At 34.9% G+C, this 24,444-nt stretch overlaps 1 protein-coding gene across 1 annotated transcript in view; it reads right to left on the minus strand.

The window, feature by feature from the left end:
- Positions 1–24,444, minus strand: part of Etfa (electron transfer flavoprotein subunit alpha) — a 70,986-nt gene that overhangs the window by 42,331 nt on the left and 4,211 nt on the right. The window contains exons 2-8 of the mRNA XM_047540088.1: positions 14,063–14,209; positions 11,213–11,294; positions 11,030–11,112; positions 5,883–5,982; positions 4,588–4,698; positions 3,767–3,868; positions 2,523–2,591 (exon numbers count right to left, since the gene is read on the minus strand). Of these exons, the coding sequence (XP_047396044.1) occupies positions 2,523–2,591; positions 3,767–3,868; positions 4,588–4,698; positions 5,883–5,982; positions 11,030–11,112; positions 11,213–11,294; positions 14,063–14,209 (694 nt within the window). The remainder of the gene's footprint in view (positions 1–2,522; positions 2,592–3,766; positions 3,869–4,587; positions 4,699–5,882; positions 5,983–11,029; positions 11,113–11,212; positions 11,295–14,062; positions 14,210–24,444) is intronic.

Below are 24,444 nucleotides of genomic sequence, written 5' to 3' on the forward strand. Positions count from 1 at the left end.
GTCTACTCAAGGACACTGCTCCAGCAATTTTTCCCCATCTATAATGCAGTCAATGTCCCCCCTCTACTCAAGGTTTCCCATCAGCATATAAGCACACTAATATCACACCTTTTAAAAGTCTTTCTGTTGGTCCCACTCCTCTCTAGTTATTGTTCATTTCTCTGCTCCTCTGCAGAGCAAAATCCCTCTAAAGAGATGTCTGTACTGTCTCCAATTCCATCTTTGCATTCTATTTCTAAAAACCTTTTTTATTAAAATGTAACACAGAGAAAAGCACGCTGTTCAACAGATTCTCATAAAGTGACTACAGTCACTACCACTACCTAGGATCATTCTTTTAGACTCACTCCAATCAGGTTTTGCCCCAACTCTTCTATTGAAACTGCTCAGAGCACTCGAGCTCTGATGGTTAAATGCAACAGTCACTTTTCAGTCCTTATCTTCCTTGGCCTGTTAGCAGCATCTGACATAGTTGATCACTCTTTCCCTCAATGAAACACTCTACTTGGGTTCCAAAACATGATCTCCCTCCTGGTTTTCCAGTCTTACCACTCTACTTTTGGCTTTCTTTCTCCTCTTCTTCCTCAGCTCTTAATCTTACAGTGTCTATGGCTTAGTTCTGGGAATGTCTTTTTGTTTTCTTAATCTATATCCACTCTCTTGATTTTATCCAGTCTAGTGGCTTTAAATACCATCAAAATGACACCAATTTTGAAATTTATAACACCAGCCCAAATTTTTCCAATGAACTCCACATTCCTATACCAACTGATTAACTGATATCTCTACATGTCTGTCTTAGACATCTCAAAATTTGATATGCCCAAAACTGAACTCATGATCTCTCTCTGGAAACTGTTCCACATGTGGTCTTCCCCATCTCAGCTAATGGCAACTAACCATAACCTGTCAACTTCCAGGACAAACACTTTCTCTCATAATCCAAATCTGATCTGTTAGGAAACCTTGATGACTCTACCTTCAAATATATATTCCCAAACAAGCTATTTTTCCTCACATCTACCACTACTGTTCTGGTTCAGTATTCTAACAGTACCTCTCACCTCCTAATTTGATCTCCCAGTTACTACACTCATCCCTCTTCACCTTATTGTAAAAATTGCACCTGAAGTGATCTTTTAAAAATGTATTTGATCGTGTCACTCTTCTACTCAAACCTTCCAATAGTTCCCCATTTTATTCAGAGAAAAACAACCTCCTTACGATAGCCTGCAAGCCCTATGTAATCTGGTCCCAGTATTACCTCCCAATCTTATATCCTACTACTTTCTCTTTTGCACTTTAAATTCCAACTCTGGGCTCCTTGCTACTCACCAAACAGGCCAGATGCTTCCTGCCTTAAACGGGTTTTTAAGTCCTCTGCCTAAACACCGTCCCTCAGAGGTGCTCATGGCTTCCTTCCTCACATCCTTCAAACCTTTGTTCAGATGTCTTCTCATTAGGCACTCTGACCAGTTTATGTTAAAGTGCCATCTTCCCTCTCCAATACTCCTCTCCTTTTTCTACTCTTCTTCATAGCACCTACCACTCTCTGACATACAAAACTTACTAATATATTGTGTTTAGTGTCTGAAGTAGATAGAAAAATGCCCTTTGCCAACACATATTCACTTCTTTAAAAAAAAAAAAAATTTTCAATTGTAGATGGATGCAATATCTTTATTATATTTATTTATTTTTATGTGGAGCTGAGGATTGATCCCAGTGCTTCACACGTTAGGCAAGTGCTCTACCACTGAACCACAACTCCAGCCCTCATATTCACTTCTTAATCCCTTATGGCAAACATTTAATAAATATTTGTTCAATACAATGATGAATGAATGAAATAAACATCCTCAAATACCAAACTGATTATACCAAATCAGGATTATGCCTTTATTCAAACAAAGCAATTATTATTTTGATGGGTGCATATATTATATAGGAAAAGCATAGGGAAACTATAAATTTATCCACAAAATTCTTAAAATGTGAGAAAGACAATTTTTTTTAAATAAAATAAGGTACAGTTATTGTATAATTTAAAATTAATCAAATAGTTTAGATTTCTTTATTTTTTAAAAAAATTCCATCTCATCAATATACTTTTAATAAGTCTATATTTTCTGTAAATAATTAATAATTCTGAAACAACTTTAAATGTATTTGTTTGTATTTTAGACTACCCAAAAGATGAAATAACAGGACATTCCTGAATCTGTATCAGGCACTGAAGATGACATTTCAGTATTTTAAAAGTGAAAAATAAATAAACTAGTACAATTTGGCAAATGTAAGAATAAAAGTACTAAGACACCCTCTTCTCACTGAATGCTCTATCCTTTATTGGAAAATTATTTCCAATAATAATAAGAAGAAAAATTATTCCAGAGAAAAAAACTGAAAACCACAAAAAGTAAAATACCTTGTAGCTTTGAGTCACTTATACATAAATGAATAATGAAGAAAAATGTTTCCAACAAAAGGCAATATCTTTCTACTAAAGAAAATAACTTTACCTGCAGCATGTAGTTGATCTGCCAAGTCATACAACAGCTTAAAATTCTCTCCACTCTTCAAACCCCGACCTCATTTTTAAAAAGATGAAAAAAAAATACAGTAAACACCGACTCTGTTCTATAAAAATTTTGCTATTTTTACACACCTGAGCAAATTTTCATATTATACAATTGCTGTGTAACACAAACCATGTCCTCTGTAAAACCTTTTCTGACTTCTATGATACCACTCTACTTCTCCTACAACATATTCCATGCTACTACAACTATAATTAGCTAGTTAAGCAACAGAGTAATCTCTAATATCTGTTTTTCCTACTAGAAAGAAAACTCTTCAATTGCAGCTTCCATATCTGTCTAGGTTACTGCTATATCTGAAGTATTTGGTAAAATTCAATATGTAGTATTCAATAAATATTTTCTGAGTGACTGAATGAGGTTATTTAAATGGAAGTTACCCACTAGACTTTGAACCCCCTGAGAACAAGAACACTTTGCCTTGTCATTTTTATTTCTCCAGGAATTTGCCACAGGCCTGTCACAGAACAGATACTTAATAAACATTTCCTGAATAAGTTAGTGAGTAAATAGGTCAAATATATATTTTCAAAATATTAATGTTTTTCTTCTCAATGTCACTTACAATAGAATGGTATCTGGAAGACTAATTAATTCATTTGATGTTTAATTTGGAAAGATTTCAAAATCATAGTAGTCATTTTTTTTAAAAGTCAGGCTATAAAAAGTCTTTTTAAAAAGGAGCATAATATACAAAAAGAAGCAAATCTCATGCAATATTAAGTGCTGATATTAAATGTGAAAAACCTTTCAAAGTGTTATTAACAGAGACCTAGACAACCCTGGAAGTCTTCTGAAAGCAGAATGTAGGAGGGGATTATATGCAAGATGGCACTGAGAGTCCAACAGTTTTTCTGATTCAGAAGTCATTCATGCACTGCGAATAACATGAAAATCTATCAGTAAGACAAAAATACTAAGTGGCAAAGTTAGAGATGAGACTTGACCATGCTCCCCCTGGTGCCAGTGACACGGATGTGCAAGAGAAAATCCAAATTGTGTATTAAGCTCATAGTTTCATTTTCCTAATTGGTAAAATGGGAATACTTGCACTTTACCAGTTCCTTACATCTGGAGAGAAAAAAACTGCTGTTTTAAAATAAATACTTTAAAAAATTAAAATATTGTGAAGTTTAGTCATCTTCTAAGATTAATATTGTACTTACCACCAGATACCACCACTTTGGCACCAGTTAGCTCTGGTCGATCACTTTTTGTTAATTTCTGGTCAAGCCACTCTGACATTCCCACTGGCGAAGTACTTGATGCTACATGCATTGATACATATGATAAAAAAAATTAACGATGATTTCAAGTCCTAAAATAATTATTAAGAGAAACAAATATATAATTCCATGAAATATAAGTGTATTAATTACTATGAATTTTCTGTGCTCTTAATTTCATTTTATTTGATTATGAAAAGTCTTGGGACAAGATTCCAGACTTTGCCTTATTAGCTATAAGAGAAGTCATTTAATTCTCTTAGTTAATCTATAAAAAACAGAAAATCTCTCTATGGGGTTCAAATAAGATGCTATCTATAATAAAATGCAACCCCCTCTATATATTTGCCATTATTACATTATTCTATTACATTGAATTATTCAAATATTATAATTAGAAACAGTGAAAAGAAAGTAAAAAGTCCTAACATCAATGTAACAGATTAATCTTAATGGACCTTCTCTCTCACTCTCTTCATCTATCAAAGCAACTATCTTAGTAACAAACATGATAAGAAAAAGACCTGTTTCTTATTTTTATATGACCTTGGGAATATCATTTAGATAACTTTCAAATACTCTGCATTAGCAATTTAACCAGAAGTCATCTCTTATTCCAATGGAATCTATGAACTAATAAACAAGAGAACAAAACAAAACAAAATAAAAAGGTGGAAATGTAGCTCAGTGCTAGAATGCCTAGATTAAATTCCCAGAGCTGAGGGGAAACAAAAACACAAAAAACAAAAAACAAAACTCACCCTTTTCTGAACTGGCACTACCTCCACTTGTTGCTGCAGCTTCAAAAGAAGTTCCTCGGACAGAAAACACCTTCACTTTCTCATCACACTTCACTGTACATAAAGCATTTCCTGAAATATACAATTTATTTTTTTAAAAGCAACCACAAAAGATAAAACACAAATATTCCTTCCAGGTTCAGAATTCACTTCACAAAGAAAAGGCAATAGATATACACAGACCAGTTGCTTTCTACCTCTACCAAGTACAGGAAAAAGAGGATATAAGAGCGAAGAAATAGCTGGGCATGGTGGTGCATGTCTGTAATCCCAGTGACTCAGGAGGCTGAGGCATGAGGATTGCAAGTTCAAGACCACCCTCAGTAACTTAGTGAGGCCCTCAGCTACTTAGTGAGACCCTACCTGAAAAAGAGTGAAAAAACATACCAGTGGATATCTGTACAATTCCTAATGTCTTTAAAAACAGGACAGGTGCTGACGCGCCTGAAAGCAAGCAATTGGAAAACTGGAATGGTCACACAAAGAATGTGAACAAAAAGGAATATTGAACAAAGCTTCTTTCTCTTAAACAACACAGTCAGTAACTTAAAAATATGAGCTGCAACAACTTTTAATGAGACTAGCTACTATGCCGGCTAAAGGAGGATATATATGAAAAACACTTTAGGACATAAAGAACAAGTTCAGATGGGCCAAGATTTTAAAAGGACTTAAGGCATTTCTTATAGATTAGCAATCACATTACATGTGACCTAAACTATGATCAAATATTTCCCCTCAAATATTACTGAAGATGAAAGGTCTGATTTGAGAATTGATCATTTATACAGAAACATACAACTTTAATCAGATGGAACAAGAGTTCACTGCCTTCTCCAACCTCGCTAGAGACCAGTGTGCTCAGTAAAAGATCAATCAACTAAAGAGACATTGAAATGAACTTCTTAATGTACATGGAAATGGAGTAGGAAAAGCAAAGAAGATTGAGAATGCTATTAAAAAAAAAGTTTTGCTTTCCCAGGTGTCACTGATAAAATAAATTGAATCTAATTCTTATTGACTAGTGGAAAAAAATCTCATTCTGCATATTGAATGGCCAGGCAGGAAAGCACTGGGATTTATCAGAGAAAATGCCATGTCATGGGCCAGCAGCAATGCTAGACGATGATTTTTCTTAGAAACCTTTAAGATGATCCATTTAAAGCAATGGTATGGCTTTAGAACTCTTCAAGATTTATTTACATTTTTAAAATAAAATTTAGCATGTTGGTTAATTATCTTCCTTGGGAACTCACCTGCATAAATAGTTCTCACAAATGTGTCAGGTGACTTGATTGCAATGATGTCAGAAATTGGGGCAACATCAAGTTTGGCTGCTATTCTGGGCAGAAGGTTCTAAAAGGAAAATGAGATGTGAGTCACATATATACATACTGGTAGATGGTTAGAAACTGTAAGCAATGACATCTTCCAAACGTATATTCAGTAGAAATTTTAATTCAAATATTTCATATTTTACATGCATCTTTGTATATACTACATGGTCAGGCACAGATTTTGGGGTAGGCGAAATCAAGTGACTGCCTACCATTAATCTAACTGGAGTTGTATGCATTTTGCAACAGTAAGCCACCTTAATTCAGTAGGTTAAATTATGAGTATTTGCTTAAGTAAATATCAAAGTGTGACAATTATGGATCACCGAATTTAGATAAGATAGAAAAAGTTAGAAAAGAAAAATTCTCAAATACTAGAAAAGATTATACTTAGATATATTTACTAATGAATATGAGAGAAAATATTTCAGCAGACATTTCACCTTTCATTGAAATTATCATTGCATAAAAAGATCAAAATTAACCTGAACAGCAAGTAGCCTATATATTATATATAAAAAAAGAGCAACAAAACCAAAGTATATGTGTGTATCATCTCTGGAATTGATACATGCGCTAACTTTTCTCTCACTGGCCAGGATCCTTAGTAAAGTCATGATCTCTCCAGGCCTCAGTGTCTTCATCTCATGATGAGGAAAAAGAATCACTTCTACTTTAAAGTTCTAGGACTCTAAAGTCTAGAAGTCTGTTGGTGCAGACTGAATCCAGTACTTTCTGAATTCAAGGTTGTTTTGTGTAAAGTGATTTTTTAAAAAGTGAAATGTTGCCATTTGATTATACTAATCGAAAAGCTGAATTATACACCGATTTCCACAAATACCTCAGTGCTTACTCCTGAACTTGGTACAACACTGCACCAAGTGGGCATAATCTCAACATCATCATTTAAGTTCCTCTCTGCTAACAATTTTCCCAGTACTGTCCTGTAATTACTCCTTTACTCTGCTTCCTCTCATATGTACTTGTAACTACACTATATTAAGTGACACTAACACATATTTTGTTTTAAAGTAATTTTTAATATACAAGTTATATTACCCTCAACTAGATTTACGGGGCTTGTGCCTTTGTCCCATATCTACTAAGTGGTTCTCTATAAACTGATGAGAACAAGAGTTATCTGAGAGTCTGAGTTAATTTCCCTCCTGCTATTTTATCAACATGAGATGTTTTCTAATTTCCATTTTCTCATTACCTATATTATATAATAACTTTCTTACAACTGTGAAAAAAGAGCTATTGAAAAGTATCTTTATTTGTAAAACCACAATGAGAAAAATTTAAGATCTGACAGAAAAAGAGTTTCGGAAAACAAAGTGCCATTAAATATAGTTCTAATTTGGTCAAATACAAGGTTGTAGAAGACACCTACTTTTAAAACAAACCAGATATGTCAGTATTTAAAGTTTTCTTCAGTAAGCAATCACCTTCTTTAACTGTCCAAATATTACTACTGGAATATTATTATCTGGCCAAGTAGATTCTCTTATAAATTTTGTTATGTAGACTGTACATCTTTTAAAGTTTTAGAACTTTCTTAATAGATTGAAATGCAATATCTTTTGTACTTTCATTATTCTTTGTTTTAAAAAAATTATCTTGGTGCTTAAAGGCATGTTTTTCTGGGTCTGTCTTCTATCTAAATTCCTGACAGTGAATGGAACACAGATAAAACTCTCTCTTAGGAAGAAAAAAAAAAAAAAAAAGTACATTAATTTTTCTGGGTGGTGGTGGTTGTTGTTTTGTTTTGTTTTGTACCAAGGATTGGAACTCAGGGGCACTTGGCCACTGAGTCACACCCCCAGTCCTATTTTGTATTTTATTTAGAGACAGGGTCTCACCGAGTTGCTTAGTGCCTCATTTTTACTGAGGCTCACTTTGAACTCATGATCCTCCTGCCTCATCCTCCTGAGTCTGATAGTGTAGGTTTGACCACATGGCTTCCAAGAAGAAAAAGAAAAAAACATTCTTTTCATAAACAACAACAAAAAAAATGAGATCTTAAAAATTCTAGCATACCAATATAAAATGTATTACTGTAAAGCCATATTTAGTGTTATGGTTTTGATCTTAAATGTTCACCAAAGGCCATGTGCTAAACACTTAGTCATCAGCCTGTGGTGCTCTTTTGAGATGGGAGAAACTTTAAGAGGAAAATTATTCGGGGTGTCCTTCTTTCTCTTTTTCTATCCCAGCTGGCATGAGGTAAGCAGTTCTGTCCCACAGTGTGCTCCCCACCAAAATGTTCAGCCTCATGGAAGGCACAAAGGGACAGAGCCAACAACCATGAACTGAAATCTCTGACACTATGAGCCAAAAAAAATCATTCCTCCTTTTACTTGATTTTCTCAAGTATTTCGTCACAGATCTATTTTGCTTCTTCTGATGGACTCTTTTCTCTTTCCAAGCCATTCACAGGTTGCGGTATCAGCTTCTATTATGTGAACCTTATTCTCAAAACTCCCATTTGTCACAACACAGTAGTCAAAGCCAGAAAACTAAAAGCTAGCTAATAAGACATAACAAATGGGGCTGGGGTTATGGCTGAATAGTAGAGTACTTGCCTAGCACGTGTGAGGCACTGGGTTCGATTCTCAGTACCACGTATAAATAAATAAATAAGATAAAAATCCATCAACAACTAAAAAAAATTTTTTTAAAAGACATAGCAAATACCCTTTCTTGGTCTATTTTGAAGGTAAACTGTCACAACAGAAAAATCAAGACTTATAAAATCTTCCAACATAGAAACAATACTCAGAGGTAGAATGGTCCACATGGATCTTTTCACCCATCAAGGTCAGGTGAAGTGTTAAAATGTGTAATAGCAAGTTTTGGCAATTTAATAATGTATATTAAAAAACTTTAAAATACCCAGCCCTTAACCTACCTATTTCACTTCTAGAACTCTACTCTAAATAAATACCAGTGAATGTATTCAAAGATAATTGTACAAAGAATGTTTCCTTGCAGCAAAGACTGTAATACGAAGGATCAGAAAAAATATAACTGTCCATGGTTAAATAGGGAATGTTATACAGCCATAAAAAAAAAAATACACATTATGAGCTCACATTTTCAAGACATACCCTTAAGTAAAAACTACTACTCACAAAATACTTGGTGCTACATTATTCATTTTAGAAGTAGAAATATATGTGTACATGTATAATTTTTAAATCTACAGAAAGAGACCTAAAACAATAAACAATTGCTAACAGTTATACTTCTGAAAAGGGAAGGATAAATTGGGAATAAGAAGGTGGGACTTTCAAGATGGGGGTGTTGGCATACAACTATAATCCTAGTTACTCAGGAGGCTAAGGCAGGAAGATCACAAGTTCAAGGCCAGCCTCAGCAATTTAGCAAGGCCCTAAGTAATTTAAAAAGGGTCAGGGGCTGGGGAGATAGCTCAGTCGGTAGAGTGCTTGACTTGTAAGCACAAGGCCCTGGGTTCGATCCCCAGCACCCAAAATAAATAAATAAGTAAATAAAATAAAAATAAAAAGGGTCAGGATACAGCTCATGGTAAAGTGCCCCTGGATGGTTCAATTCTGGTACCAAAAGAAAAGGGGGGAAGGTAGGACTTTCATACCTTGCTTTTAATACTGCTGTCCTATATGCACACCCTTTCTAAGAATGTATTTGTGTACAACTCACTATTTTTTTAAGTAAAAGTGAAGACTATAAAATACAGTCTAATAAAGATAGAGTAAAAGAAAAGGGAAATAGGATGATACATGGTCAGAGAAAACAACAAAAATCCATGAACAAATTCTTGTTCTTGCACTCCCCCTGTACTTCCCTTCTTCTCCCCCAACCCTTAAGAGGAAGTCTTAAAAAAAAAAAAAAAAAAAAGAGGAAGTCTTGCTATGTTGCCCAGATTGGCCTGAAAAATTTCAATTCTTCTGCCTCAGTCTCCCAACTAGTTGGGATTAAGACATGTACCACCATGCCCAGCTCTAAATATCCATCAGTCACCCAAGTAAACCACCTCTTAAGATAGGTTATTAACAGGAATCTGCCTAGGTGCCCATTAACAGATGAATAGATAAAGAAAATGTGTATATACACAATGAAGTTTTATTCAACCTTAAAGAAAACTGAAATTATGTCATTTGCAGGAAAATGGATGCACTTGAAAGCATTATGTTCAGCAAAATAAGCCAAATTCAGGAGGTCAAGGGTCTTATATTTTCTTCATATGTAGATGATAGAGAAGAAAAAATTAAAGAAGTGGGGGCTGTCTCATGAAAATCAAAGAATAATCAAGAGAGTGGAGGAAAAGGACCAGAGGGAAGGAGAAGGGGAAGGAAAGGGAAAACACTGAGGAAGGATACTGGCCAAATTATATTGTTATATTGTGTGCGTATATGCATATTTAACAACAAATCCCACCATTATGTACAACTATAATGCACCAAAAATAAATATTAAAGACATGGTGGTGCATGCCTTTAATCCCAGCAACCTGAGAGGATGAGAAAGGGAGACTGCAAATTCAAATTTGCAAGTCAATTAGCAAGACTCTAAGTAACTGAGTGAGACCGTGTCTCAAAATAAAAAAATAAAAAGGGCTGGGGTATAGCTTGGTGGCTGAGCACTCCTGGGTTCAATCCCAGGTATGAAAATAAACAAACAAACAAATAAATAAATAAAATACACACGAATACATATATGAAAAAAAAGATGGGTCACTACTAGAAACAACACACACACAGACAAATCAACTGTTTTTAAACAAAAACAATTTTAAAATAGCCTTAATAGAGTTTTCTCCAAGGCAAAATTTGAAAACATGGAAGTAGCATTCTAAAATGACAAAATCTTGAAAGAACAAAGAGATCTGTTATGAAAATCTGTAAATGGCATTTTAACAGAAATTTTTACAAAATCTTGAAAGAATAAAGTGTAGCAAAAATACCCCATTAATGTGAATAAATTTGGATCAGCTATCTAAACAAAGTCTGTTGTACACTTTTAGCACAATGAAACCCGACCCTTTCAAGTAATAACATCAGACTCCACATTCCCAGTCTTCTCACCTTTCCAAAGGCAGATGCTCCGGCACAGATGTGTGTGTAATTGAATTGCTTCTGAGTTGCCAAAATCAATGGTGTCAGTTCCTCTGAGAATTAAACACATTTGATAAGGAGCATTTCATAATATTTTCATTTTCATATAATCAAGCATAACTTAGACACACTTTTTCAAATGCAAAACCTCACCTGGAAGGAGGCCTTTGTAAGCATCATGCTGAGCCACCAGAACTTTGGCTACACCTGCTACTTTACAGAGATCTTGTGCCACCTGTGATTAAAAAATAAGTTTCTAATCATCCATCTATCAGGAATATCCAAATAGAGGTACCATCAACAGCATAAAATTTTAACAGTTAACTACAAAAATTTTTCCTATTAACGAAATGGATGTTTAGGAATAAAATAAATGTTTTTTAAAATCTTTTATCGAAGAAAATCTTATGCCAACTGATCTAAGGAGTCACCTTATGTAGGTTTTTTTTTAATATATTTTTAGTTGTAGATGGACACAATACCTTTTTTTTTTATCTTTATGTGGTGCTGAGGATCAAATCCTGTGCCTTACACATGCTAGACAAGTGTTCTACCAGTGAGCTACAACCCCAGCCCCGACATACATAACTATCAACAAAGAATTTCAACCAAGATTCTGCTTTGAAAGACAAAAGTACTAATTGGTAAACCAATATCAGCATGGCTCTCTGTCACATTAATAACACAGCCAATACATTTTAGAATTAGGGTTTCCTAAAGGTGAAAAACAAGACTTAAATATTCTACTTTAAAATTTACTGCATCTAGGCTGGGCGCAGTGGTGCACACATATAACCTCCTGCTGAGGCAAGAGGATGGAGAGTTCAAAGCCAACTTTGATAAAACCGAGGCGCTAAGCAACACAGTGAGACCCTCTCTCTAAATAAAATACAAAATGGGGCTGGAGAGTGGCTCAGTGGTTGAGTGTCCCTGAGTTCAATCCCCAGTACCAAAAAAAAGTTTACTGCATCTTATTGGATATTAAAATTAATAATGCTGAGCAACAGATAAAAATCTTATAATACATGCTCACTGTCAACCACTGAGTTTCTGCCCATATACATATATTTATCTATAACAAAACATTTGTCATATTTTCTTTTTTTAATTTCTCATTTTTCCTGTTTGGAATCAGGATAGGGTTCCAAGAAAGCTTTTGAACACTCAGATTTTCTGTATATAGAAGGCAATCAGAATTCTCCCTTTTAAGTATTTTGTTTCTGTTTATCAGAGACGTATCGGTCACGTTACTATCTTCTGTCTGCTTGTTTACCTTCATGACGATTCATGGATCCACTGATGAGTGGGCATAAAATGCTGTGCCTCCAACCCACCCCCAATTGTTCAACAATATTCACTGAAGGGGCTGGGGAGATTGCTCAGTTGGTAAAGTGCTTGCCTTGCAAGCACAGGTCCTGGGTTCAATCCCCAGTACTGAAAAAAAAAATTTTTTTTTCACTGAAGAAGGGACACAGCGCAAAAGTTCACCTTCTGAAAGTACACTATCTTCTACAGGAGGCCCATTATTATGGATGCATCTGTATATTTTAAGCAAATTTCTGATTACAAAAGTCAGTAAATTCCAAAGTAGCTATATAGCTCCCTAGATATAAAATCTTTCTTTCTTTTTTTGGTACCAGGGTACCTTTTTTTTTTTTTTTTTAACCCAGGATGATGCTTTCCCACTGAGCCACAGCCCCAGTTTTTTAAAAAAATTTTTAATTTGAGACAGCATCTCACTTAATTGCTTAGGGCCCTTGCTAAATTGCTAAGGCTGGCCTTGAACTTGGGATCCTTCTGCCTTAGCCTCCCAAGTCACTGAGATTACAGGCATGCGACACCACACCTGTCCTATCTTTTATCTTCTGGCACCTCACAAAAGAACCACTTTCTGTTTAATAAACAGCTAAAGAAAACAGTATAAAACTGAAATTTGCCTAGTTATTAATAGATATGGTTGTTTTCTTTAAGATTAGAATATGACATAACACTGTAAGTAAATATCATTTCAAATATTGTTAAGGTAATATTAGGATAATTATTTAAAATTATATCAAAACAAATCCAAAATTTGTATGTATCTGAAAATTGAGTGAACAAAAAAGATAGTTCAGCCATATCATCGGACATTATGGTTAATATCAACTATATAAGATTCAGTAATTGTTAACAGGTATCAGGGAATGAAATCCACATTAACCCTAAACCTGCTAGGATATATTCTTTCAAAATACCAATTTCACATAAGGAATTAGAAGTCACACTAGCATTTAGAACCTGAATTGTTACATGCTCTGCATTGATAATTTAGTAAAAAAATAAAATCCTCTAAGAAAAAAACATACTCTGTCCAGATTTACTCTTTTCTGAGGTTCAACTCCCAACTGTCCACTTGGTTACTCCTTTAGAATACGAGAGGGCTCAAAGGCGTAAGTATAACCGAAGTTCTCATCCACACGGTAGCCCAGTGCACAGACCCTGCAACCCACATTTCAGCACCTTTCCAGAGGGTTCATTTTCAAAGTTTTCATTCTTATTTAACAATGACAAGAACACTTTTTAGTACCAGCTATAATTTGGTAAGAAAAATACTTACATTTGAATCCTCCTACCAATTAAAAATTAATACCCACAATACTTTGTCCAGATTTACCACTTTCAGGAATTAAAAGCAATTAGTAAGTATATTCATCAACACAAAAAGGGATTGGCTATTAACCTTTAAGGGGACTCAAATATTATCATTCTACTTGGTACCTGATGGCATACGATGATGCCAGTGGAACTAAATCAAGTATTCTACCTCATTTCAAAAGATAAAATGCCTAGTGAGCAGACCTTTTAGTTCCTTTTTCACACACAGTAATGGTTGTGACACTGGCCATTTAATGAGGATTAGAGCCCAGTTTGGGTTATAGTCCTCAGCATAATTCTCTGTTGCCATCTTTTCCTGTCTCTTGATGGAGATTATATTTGCTATGGCTGACCTTAAGAATTTCTCACCTTGTCACATTTGGTTCCAGCTACTAAGCAGGACACTTCACCTCCAAGATGTTTGGCTGCAGTGATGGTATTTAAGGTAATGGGTACTAGAGAGTCATTTGCATGCTCAGCTATTACCAGGGTACTCTGAAACCGGAGCAATGAGGCCTAAAAAAGGGGGGAAAAAGAAAAAGTTATTCATAGGGTTTTCTTTTTTAACTCTAATTGTTAAGTATATGTGCTTTAAAGCAAACTATTCTATACTTAATACTCTATATATTTATAAAATTCATTTATATTCAATGCATTTATATTTGATAGCAAAAATTAGGTTGTGTCTATCATTGTAATACTAATATTCTCACCTATAAAAACTGAAATGCAGATGAGTTTTCTTTTTTATTATTTTTAGTTGTATATGGACATGTACCTTTATTTTATTTATTTATTTTTATGTGGTGCTGATAGAACCCAGTGTCTCACAACCTCAGTCCCCAGATGAGTTTTCTATTGCTAGAAAATATTTAAAAATTATTTCAAACATTTTCCCACTAGCCTGTGTTCAATGTGTTACTTTTATATACCTAAATTTAAAATCCTTAGGTGGAAAACATTAACTAGCAAAGTAGGAATTGTTCAAATTCTACCACCAATTACATTCAGTTACACACTAAGGAGTACTATACTAAAAAGTATAGTAAGGAAGTTCAAACAATTACTGAAGTTGATTCTTTTTTTCTTTTTGTACCAAGGATTGAACCCACAGACACTTAACCGCTGAGCTACATTGCAAGTCCTATTTATTTATTTATTTATTTATTTATTTATTTTCAGACAGGTTCTCACTAAGTGGCTTAGGGTCTCACTACGTTGTTGAAGCTCATTTTGAACTTGTGATCCTACTGCCTCAGCCTCCCAAGTTGCTTAGATTACAGATATATGCTACCATGTTCTGCACTACAGTTGATTCTTATTGCTTTAAGCAAAAAGCATTCAATACTAAAATTATAATGGAAATCTGTTTTTAAAATATGACGATAAACAGCAATTTTACTGGGATTCTGACTGCTCAAATATGCTTCTGAATTAAAAAGAAGTATTTGTAGATAGTATCTTGGAACCAACTGACACATAGTTCTATCTTATATGAACTATCAAGAGACCACCAATTTTTTATGACCATCTGGAATAATTTCAAATACCAGGAACACAAAGATGAACTAGAATAAGCCCCAAGTTCAAAGATTTCACAAGAAATAAAACTTGTTCATGTACAATTATACAGTAGAAGAATTTTTCAAACAATGAAGAGAACCAAAATGAAGGGTGCTGATCATGATCAAGGGAAGGACAGGAAAGAAGTTTAGGTGTTTCTGTCATGTGAAAAGATGAGGACTGGGGAGGTGACTCAGGGATAAGTGCCCCTGGGTTCAATCCCCAGTAATGCGCCGCCCTCAAAAAAAAAAATTCCTCTCTTATGACAAATTCCCAGAAATAGTAGATCAAGAGGCAGGCAAACTTTTAAGGTTTCTTTATAATGACCGATACAAATGGTTTTTCAAAACTATTGTACTAGCCAGGCCTACAATCCCAGCACACAGGAGGCTGAGGCAAGAGGATCATAAGTTTGAGGACAACCTGGGTAACTTGTTGAGACTCTGCCTCAAAAAAACTAAAAGAGCCAAGGGTGGAGCTCAGAGGTAAAGTGCCCCAGAGTCGGGCGGTGGGGTTGCTAATTCACAATTTCTAGAACGGAATGAAAGTTCTTGGAAAGCAAATACCATATCTGATCATTTTTATATCCCCAAAATCTAATACAATGTTACTTTTAAAATTTACATCTGTAAAAATAATTATATGTTACTTTTTCTTTTTTAATCAGAAGAGCACAATATAAAAGACTTTGTAATTAAGAACCATTGTAATTAAGAACAATTTATGATTTGAATATTTCACAAGAATTGCTAGTAACTATCACCAATATATATCAGACATCATATTTTTTATTATGTATCACACATCATTTACCATTAAAATTATGAGATTTCCATCACCATTTAAAGAACTCCAAGTCTTGGTGGCAGAAGGCCCATATTTGCTGAAAATTATAGTTCTATCATAAAATAAATTGGGTAGTTCTCCTAAGGAACTATGAGGCTTTTTTAAACTTCCTGTGAGAGTTGCATATGCTTTTTAAAGGATTTTTCAAAAATCAGTTTCTAAGTAAACAGCAAAAGAATATACGTGAGAATCCTTTCATGTCAGGCTTAGTGGCATATGCCTATAATTCCAGCGATTCAAGAGGCTGAGGCAGGAGGATCACAAGTTGGAGGCCAGTCTCAGCAACTTAGCAAGACCTGTATCAAAAAATAAAAAAAGGACTGGGGATGTAGCTCAGTGATAAAGCCCCTGGGTTTAATCCCCAGTACTAAAACAAAAACAAAAATAAAAATCAACCCTCAGTTCATCTAGCAGATCAATTTTTACTAAGAACTATATACATCATAAAGGCATGCTATATTATCAATTGACATCTTTATAATTTAAAAAAATTTAAGCATCCTTCTAATTCAGTGTTTTACCTTTCTTTCCTCAGATCTTAATTATGTGGCTTAATTCAGCAGTTAGCTGTTATATGGAGCCTAGTGCTCTTTAAAATGGTAGACCTCAATCTGAAGCCTAGTTTCCTCATATGCAAATTGTGGAGATGAATTAGATCATAAGTTTTCAAACTACCCTTCATAGAAGTGTTCCTGAAAGGCACCTCAGGAACCACCACACAGGTTAAGTGAGGACCAGGCAATCAGAGTTGCTAGAACACGCCCCTCAGCTTTGTTTAACCAGGTTTATAAAACTAACAATTACAGAACACTGTACAAAGTGGTTTTACTTTATAGGTAGGATCTTATTTAAAACTCTATGATGTAAGTACTATTAGCCTGACTTTACAGATGAGGAAACTGAACCTTTGTGGTTACATATCTAGGAAGCATATTTTAACTCTAGGTAGTCTGACTTCAGAGTTTGGGTTCTTAATTATTAGCTCACATCAAAGTGCCACCATTTATAGTTTTACATATGGGTCATTCCTGTAAGATTTCACTTGGTAAATATGTTCCTGTCTTAACAACAACAAAAAATTAGCACTTGTGGGGCACAGTGGTATATGCCTGTAATCCCAGCAACTCCAAGAGGTTGAGAGAGGAGCATTACAAGTTCAAGGCTAGCCTCAGCAACTTAGCAAGACCCTGTCTCAAAATAAAAAATAAAAAGGGCTGGGGGTGTGGGTCAGTGGTAAAGCACCCTGGCATTCAATCCTTAGTGCCAAAAAAATTAAAATAAGAAGAAAGGAAAATATGATCTCAGGTGTCTATTCCAACTTTAAAAGTTCTATCACTCCAAAATCCTATTTTAAGTAGGAGAGTGGTACAGAATAAAACTAAAGAATCAATAAGTACAACTCATTAATGAAAAGGCTATGAAGCAAAAAAAATTTTTCATTTTATATGAAATAAAAAATAAAAAGGGTTGGGAATGTGGCTCAGCCCCTGGGTTCAATCCCCAGTACCAAAACAAACAATGGTAATGGGAGGAAAAAGAGTCAAATTCTTAAACATTAAAGATAACTACTGAAATACTTAATAATGTGACTGCCCAGAAAAGGAACATCAATCTCTTCAAAACACTGCTTCTTGAATTAAAATGAATTAATGCAGGTCACAGACATCCATAAATTCTTGGTCACTGGCCTTACCTGAGTATTCAAAACCGCCTTAGCACTACTATGCCTTTCTTGTTGGCACTCTCACCCTCCATAACAACTATTTCAAATATCCTGAATTTCTCAAGCTGCAACCATTCTGCACCTGCCTCCTTCACAATGACCCTGAAGCCAGCACCAGAACCTGCTTCCTCTCCCAACAAAACATAGAGATTCCTGGCCCTGCCTATTAAAATGGAAACATTGGGGTCCTCTGTTCCTCCTGGGTCTTGACCCCTTCATCTGAGTTCTAGATGCCATTCTTACAAATCTACTCAGAGACTTCTTTCTGCAATTCCCACTCAGTACTATGATGTTTCCAATCTCTCTCTTACCTTTGGTTCTTTCTTATCAACTTTTAAACATGTTTGAGGGCTGGGGTTGTGGCTCAGTGTAAGAGCACTCACCTAGCATGTGTGAGACACTGGGTTCGATTCTCAGCACTGCATATAAATAAATATAAATAAACGTCCATCAACAACTGAAAATATATATATATATATATTAAAAAACATGTTTGAGGGCTGGGGTTGTAGCTCAGTGGTAGAGCGATTGCCTAGCACGTGTTGAGACACTGGGTTTGATTCTCAGCACCACATATAAATAAATGAATAAAAATAAAGGTCTATCAACATCTAAAAAATATATTAAAAAAAAAACACTTGCTGCTCTCCCAATTTTGAAAAACTCCTATTAAAAAGCCACTACCCTCCATTTCCACTCTAGTCACTACCCTCTCTAATTCCTCATCTTACAACATGCCTCGATTACTTGCATCTGGTTTTTTCCCCTCATCAAAAGCTTTACCTTACTTGTTCTCATTAATGTTTTAAATTACTATTTCCTTCTGTGTTCCATGGCTTGATTTACCACCTATATGAGAATGAGTTCCCTATTTTGTTCATCTGTATCTCCAGCTCAAATCTCTTTCCTAAATGCTACAAACCTATAATTGATTACATCTAAATGTCTAAGTGCTTAACCTGCCTGTCTCATCAAACACTTTCCAACTCAGCAAATCCCAACCTTAACTCATCTTTCCCGTGTTCCTCCAGCCCCTCCCCATAATTCTCCTCCAACTTCTTCAAGCGATGTACTACTCTCTACCAAGCTCTTCAAACCATGATCTCAACCCTCACATGTGATCAGCCTTGAAGTCATAACAATTCTTCCTTTTAAATGGAACATCTTCTAAATTCATTACTTCTTTCCATCATCAATACCAACATGCCATTATCCCTCTCCCTTATTACTGAAAGTTTCCCAGACCAGTTTTGCTCCCCTCCAATTCATTTCTCTTTTCATGATACAAATCTAACAAGTTATTCTCCTGCTTAAAACACTTCAATTGTTTCCTGTACCCTTAGGATACAGTAAACTAGACTCCTCAGGTTGATTTACCAGGTATTCATTTTGTGGCCTGATCTACCTCCCTCCAATACATCCCTCACTCATTTACACCTTATTTTAAGTTACTTAAACTCACCCTGCTCTCTCTGACTTGGAGTCTTCCCACATATTATTCTCTCTGCCTAGAAGACCCCTTACCCTGTTACCTGATTAGCCTTTAATTAGCCATCCTTAATTTTCCGATTAAAGTACAATTCCTCCCAAAAGCCTCCATATGGTTGCAGTGGTAAAGAGCACAACCTCTGTTGTTATCTTGCCTGGGTCTGAATCTCATCTCTACTATTACTTCTCTTTGCCTCAGTTTCCTCTAAAATGGGGACGATGATGATCTCACAGAATCATGAAGATTAAATTAGCAAATGTAAAGATCTTGGAATAGTACGAGGAATATATTAAATGTTTATTAAATGTTAGCGACATATAAAAGCCTTTTTTGGATCTCCTAGGACTATTTAGCTGTGTTAGCACCAAATGGTACCTGTACTGCCTTCATTATAGCATTCACAAAACTGCACTATGCTCATTTGATTAATTCATCTTCCCCATCTGATACTGACTACAGGGCCATGTTTTTCTATTAACCAAGCCTCTCTTCAGTATCCAGCACAGAGCAGATGCCTAATACATGAACAGAACATCTTTTTAAAATTTTCTTCACTAAAATAATGAAAAGAAAAGCCAGTAACTAAGGGGAAATTTTGCAAAAGACATATCCAATAGAGAACTGTTATCTAATTAATATATACAAAGAACTCTTAAAACTCAACAGTAAGAAACAATCAACTTGATTTTTAAATGGGCAAAGTCAGGCTGGAGATGTAGCTCAGTAGTACAGCACCTGTTTTGCATGCACAAGGCCCTGGATTCAATCCCCAAACGTAGCCAAAAAAAAAAAAAAAGGGCAAAGAAGGTAAAAAGACACCTCGCCAAAGAAATATACAGATGGCTGACAAGCATATGAAAGATGCTCAACATCATAATTTCATTACAGAATTGCAGATTAAAACAACAAGATACAACTATACACCTATTAAAATGGCAAAAATCCAAAACACTGACAACACCAAATGTTGGCAAGTATGTGGAACATAAGGAACTCTCATAAATTACTGTGGGAATACAAAAAGGCATAGCCACTTTAAAAGACAGTTCAGCACTTTCTTACACAACCAAACATACTCAACATAAAATCTAACAATTACATTCCTTGGGACAAGGTGAACTGCACTACTGTCAAAACAGACTGTGGCTGATCCCAAGAGATCACTGAAGCTGGGATGCGTCCTCAGAGCTGGGAACTGAAACAGGGAGGTTACAGATTTTCCTTTTCCTATCATGTCTAGTTACCTAGGACTATTTTTTCCTAATTTCTAGGGTCCCTTCAATGTGTTTCACGTTACTTTAGATAGAATCCACATGGACTTTTAAGTTTTTGTTTTATAATTTTGAATAATCAAACTAATGTGACTGAGGCTTTCATTTCTATTTCTACTTCAACCCTAGAAATGATACATATTTAAAAAAGCAAAATACATATGTAATAAGAACACATATGATATGAACAGAACCAAAACAATGATAAAACATTCAAGACAGACAAAACTCAAAAAACAAAACATTTTTAATCTAAAGAAAACCCTTCACCTTTACTATTACTTTATCCTGCAATAAACAGTTTGAAGAACCTTAATTTACAAAGTACTTTCACAGAGACACTTTTTTACCTTCTCCAACTTCCTAATAAAATTAACCCTCTCCCTATTTTATGCTCCCCAAATGCCATACTCCTTCTTACTCAACACCGATCACACTCAATGTGTTTTTTATCTGTCTTGAATCTATTTGCAGCACAAGGGCAGGAACAAGGTCTGTCTTGTTCGCCACTGTGATCTGGGTGTCTATCTTTGCGCCTGGCACACAGTTAGCATTCAATGAATGCTTAGAGACTATATGAAAAGTTTTCCTAAATAATCAAAACCTAAAAAACAATTATCCCCATGCCATTGATAATTATCTACACCACACTTAAGGCCACCTCAGCAGTACATAAACTTGTTAAATCACTAAAACAGACACCCCATAATGCTTTTAGAGAAATACCTAGACTACTAACTAGACTAGGTTCCAAATATTACAATGTGAAAATTTTTCTTCTGCTTACCAAATGCATTCCTTCTAAAATTGATTGGCCTTTACATGATAGCACACTTATTAGGGCAGGGTTTAAAGAGGTTATAATTCTCTCTGCACCATTTCAGAGCCAAACTCTTGAAAAAAACACCCATAGTCACCAATTCTATTGCCTCGCCTCCCTTCCTTTTTTACTAACAGCACACTGGCTTTCACTTGAAATGCAACACTGAATCCAACCTCTTCAAAGTCACCAACAACCTTACTATGGTTAAATCCAATGAACACATTTTGGCCCTTCTCTTTATTCAAGTTCAACAGTTCTTGACACAGTTTTTACTTTTACAGGTTTTATTTCTAAAGTCCTCCTGTGACTTTAACTGCATGTTCATGCAACAAACTACCACAGATGTTAGAAGAAAAAACAGCTGGAGTCTAACTCCCTACTTCACCCTGACAAACCCCTTCATAATCTAAGTAGTAAGAATAATTTAACCTACTTCCCCCCAACCATCTAGGGACTCGGAGGGGTGGGAAGTGAAGGAACGATTTTTTTTTTTTACTTCATAATTTAAAAAAAAGTAAACAAAAGTAATAAGCTATAAAATCTTTCCAAGGTTTTCTCAAAAGAATAAATCATATAATTAAAGTCACCTATCCCTATTTTAACATACATTTTATAATAATAAAATGTATATTACATTTCTATACTTAAACTAAATACTTTAACCTCCTTAGTAATAAAATATAGCACCTTTAATCATAACTAGAAATGTCATATAACACTGATTACAATATTAAAATCATAGTCAATTTACTTCATTTTAAAATCAGACAAGACTCTCAGACACATTGGCAGGCAGTATGATTTTACTAAATTTCACCCTATGCAATAAATTTTCTTTTAGAGCCACACCAAAATTGGCTCTCTTTCTTCTTTCAAAGGAAATTAAAATTTGCATGTGAATTATAGTTAAATCTCATTCATCAATGTTGAACAGAGGACTCTGAAAACGATCATGCGCCTTCCTACCAGTTTCATAGCTTTTCAATAATGATATTCCTTCCTGTCTGCCTAAGGAGCACTCAAATGACCCTGAAAGTGTTGCTTCCCTCTCCACAGAATATTTATTTTTTTGGCATCTTTTTATTAGTCATCATATCAATTTTAAAACAAATTAATAAAATAATAATTTAGATTAGTAACCCTGCTGATGGGCATGGTAATGCACACCTGTAATCCCAGAGGCCCAGGAAGCTGAGGTAGGAAAACTGAAGTTTAAGACCAACCTGGGCAACTCAGTACAACTCTGTCTCAAAATAAAAAATAAAAAAGTCTGGGAATGTAGCTCAGTGGCAAAGTGACCTTAGATTCAATCCCTAGTACTACCAAAAAAAAAAAAAAGTTAAATAATTGCAATCACAATTGTTTGCCTCTCCGTTTTCCTCTTAGTGGGTTCTTTAGCTCTATATTATAGATGTAAATAACCACCTTTGTTAACAGATGACTTTGGGGACCCCTCCCAAAAATGAAGGATTTTGCTTGGCAGCATAAATCAATCAAAACTGGAAAAAGAACATAGATACTAAACGTAAGTCATTTAACCTACATTTTAAAAGTCTAATAATTTTTATTTTTTAATTTTTTGAACAATTGTAGTTTAAAAAAAAAACCAGCTTCTAGAATTCATAAACAAATTCAGCAAAGTAACAGGATATAAAATTAACACCCATAAATCAATAGCCTTCCTATATACCAATAATGAATCAGCTGAAAGAGAAATTAGGAAAACTATCCCATTCACATTAGCCTCAAAAAACTTAAAATACTTGGGAATCACCTCAATCTAATGAAAGAGGTGAAATACCTCTACAATGAAAGCCACAGAACACTAAAGAAAGAAATTCAAGAAGACCTTAGAAGATGGAAAAATCTCCCATGTTCTTGGATAGGCAGAATTAATATTGTCAAAATTACCATACTATCAAAAGCACTACACAGATTTAATACAATTTCTATTAAAATTCCAATGATGTTCTTCATAGAAATAGAAAGAGCAGTGATGAAATTCATTTGGAAAAATAAGAGGCCCAGAATAGTCAAAGCAATCCTTACTCTTAGCAAGAAAAATAAAGCAGGAGGCATCTCAATAGCAGACCTTAAATTATACTACAGAGCTCTAGTAACAAAAACAGCAAGGTATTGGTACCAAAACAGACATGAAGACCACTGAAACAGAATAGAAGACACAGAGACAAACTCACATACCTAACAATTATCTCATACTAGGAAAAGGTGCCATAAGCATACATTGGAGAAAAGACAGCCTCTTCAACAAATGGTGCTGGGAAAACTGGAAATCCATATGTAGCACAATGAAATTTAACCCCTATCTCTCACCCTGTACAAAACTCAACTCAAAGTGGATCAAGGATCTAGGCATTAGACCAGAGACCCTGTGCCTACTAGAAAAAAAGTAGGCCCAAATCTCTATCCTGTCAGCTTAGAAACTGACTTCCTTAACAAGACTCCTAAAGCACAAGAAGTAAAATCAAGGATCAATAAATGGGATGGTATCAAACTAAAAGCTTCTTTACAACAAAGTAAACAATCAAGCATGTGAAAGCCTACAGAATGAGAAAAAAATATGTGCCACCTGCACCTCAGATACAGCATTAGTTTCCAGGAAATACAAAGAACTCAAAAAACTTTTAAGACCAAAAAAATCAGAATAACCCAATCAATAAATGAGCAAAGGAACTGAGCAGGCATTTAACAGAAGAAATACAAATGATCAACAAATATATGAAAAAAAATTGTTCAACATCTCTAGCAATTAGAGAAATGAAAATTCAAATGACACTGAGATTTCATCTCACTCCAGTGAGAATGGCAATTATCAAGAATACAAGTAACAGGGGCTGGAGTTGTGGCTCAGTGGTAGAGCACCTGCCTAGCATGTGAGGCACTGGGTTCGATTCTCAGCACCACATGTAAATAATAGAACAAAATAAATGTCCATCAACATCTAAAAAAAAAATATTTAAAAAAATACAAATAACAATAAATGTTTGAGGATGTAGGGAAAAGATACACTCATAC

Source organism: Sciurus carolinensis, chromosome 2 (assembly GCF_902686445.1).
Source record: "Sciurus carolinensis chromosome 2, mSciCar1.2, whole genome shotgun sequence".
Classification (NCBI taxonomy): Eukaryota; Metazoa; Chordata; class Mammalia; order Rodentia; family Sciuridae; genus Sciurus; species Sciurus carolinensis.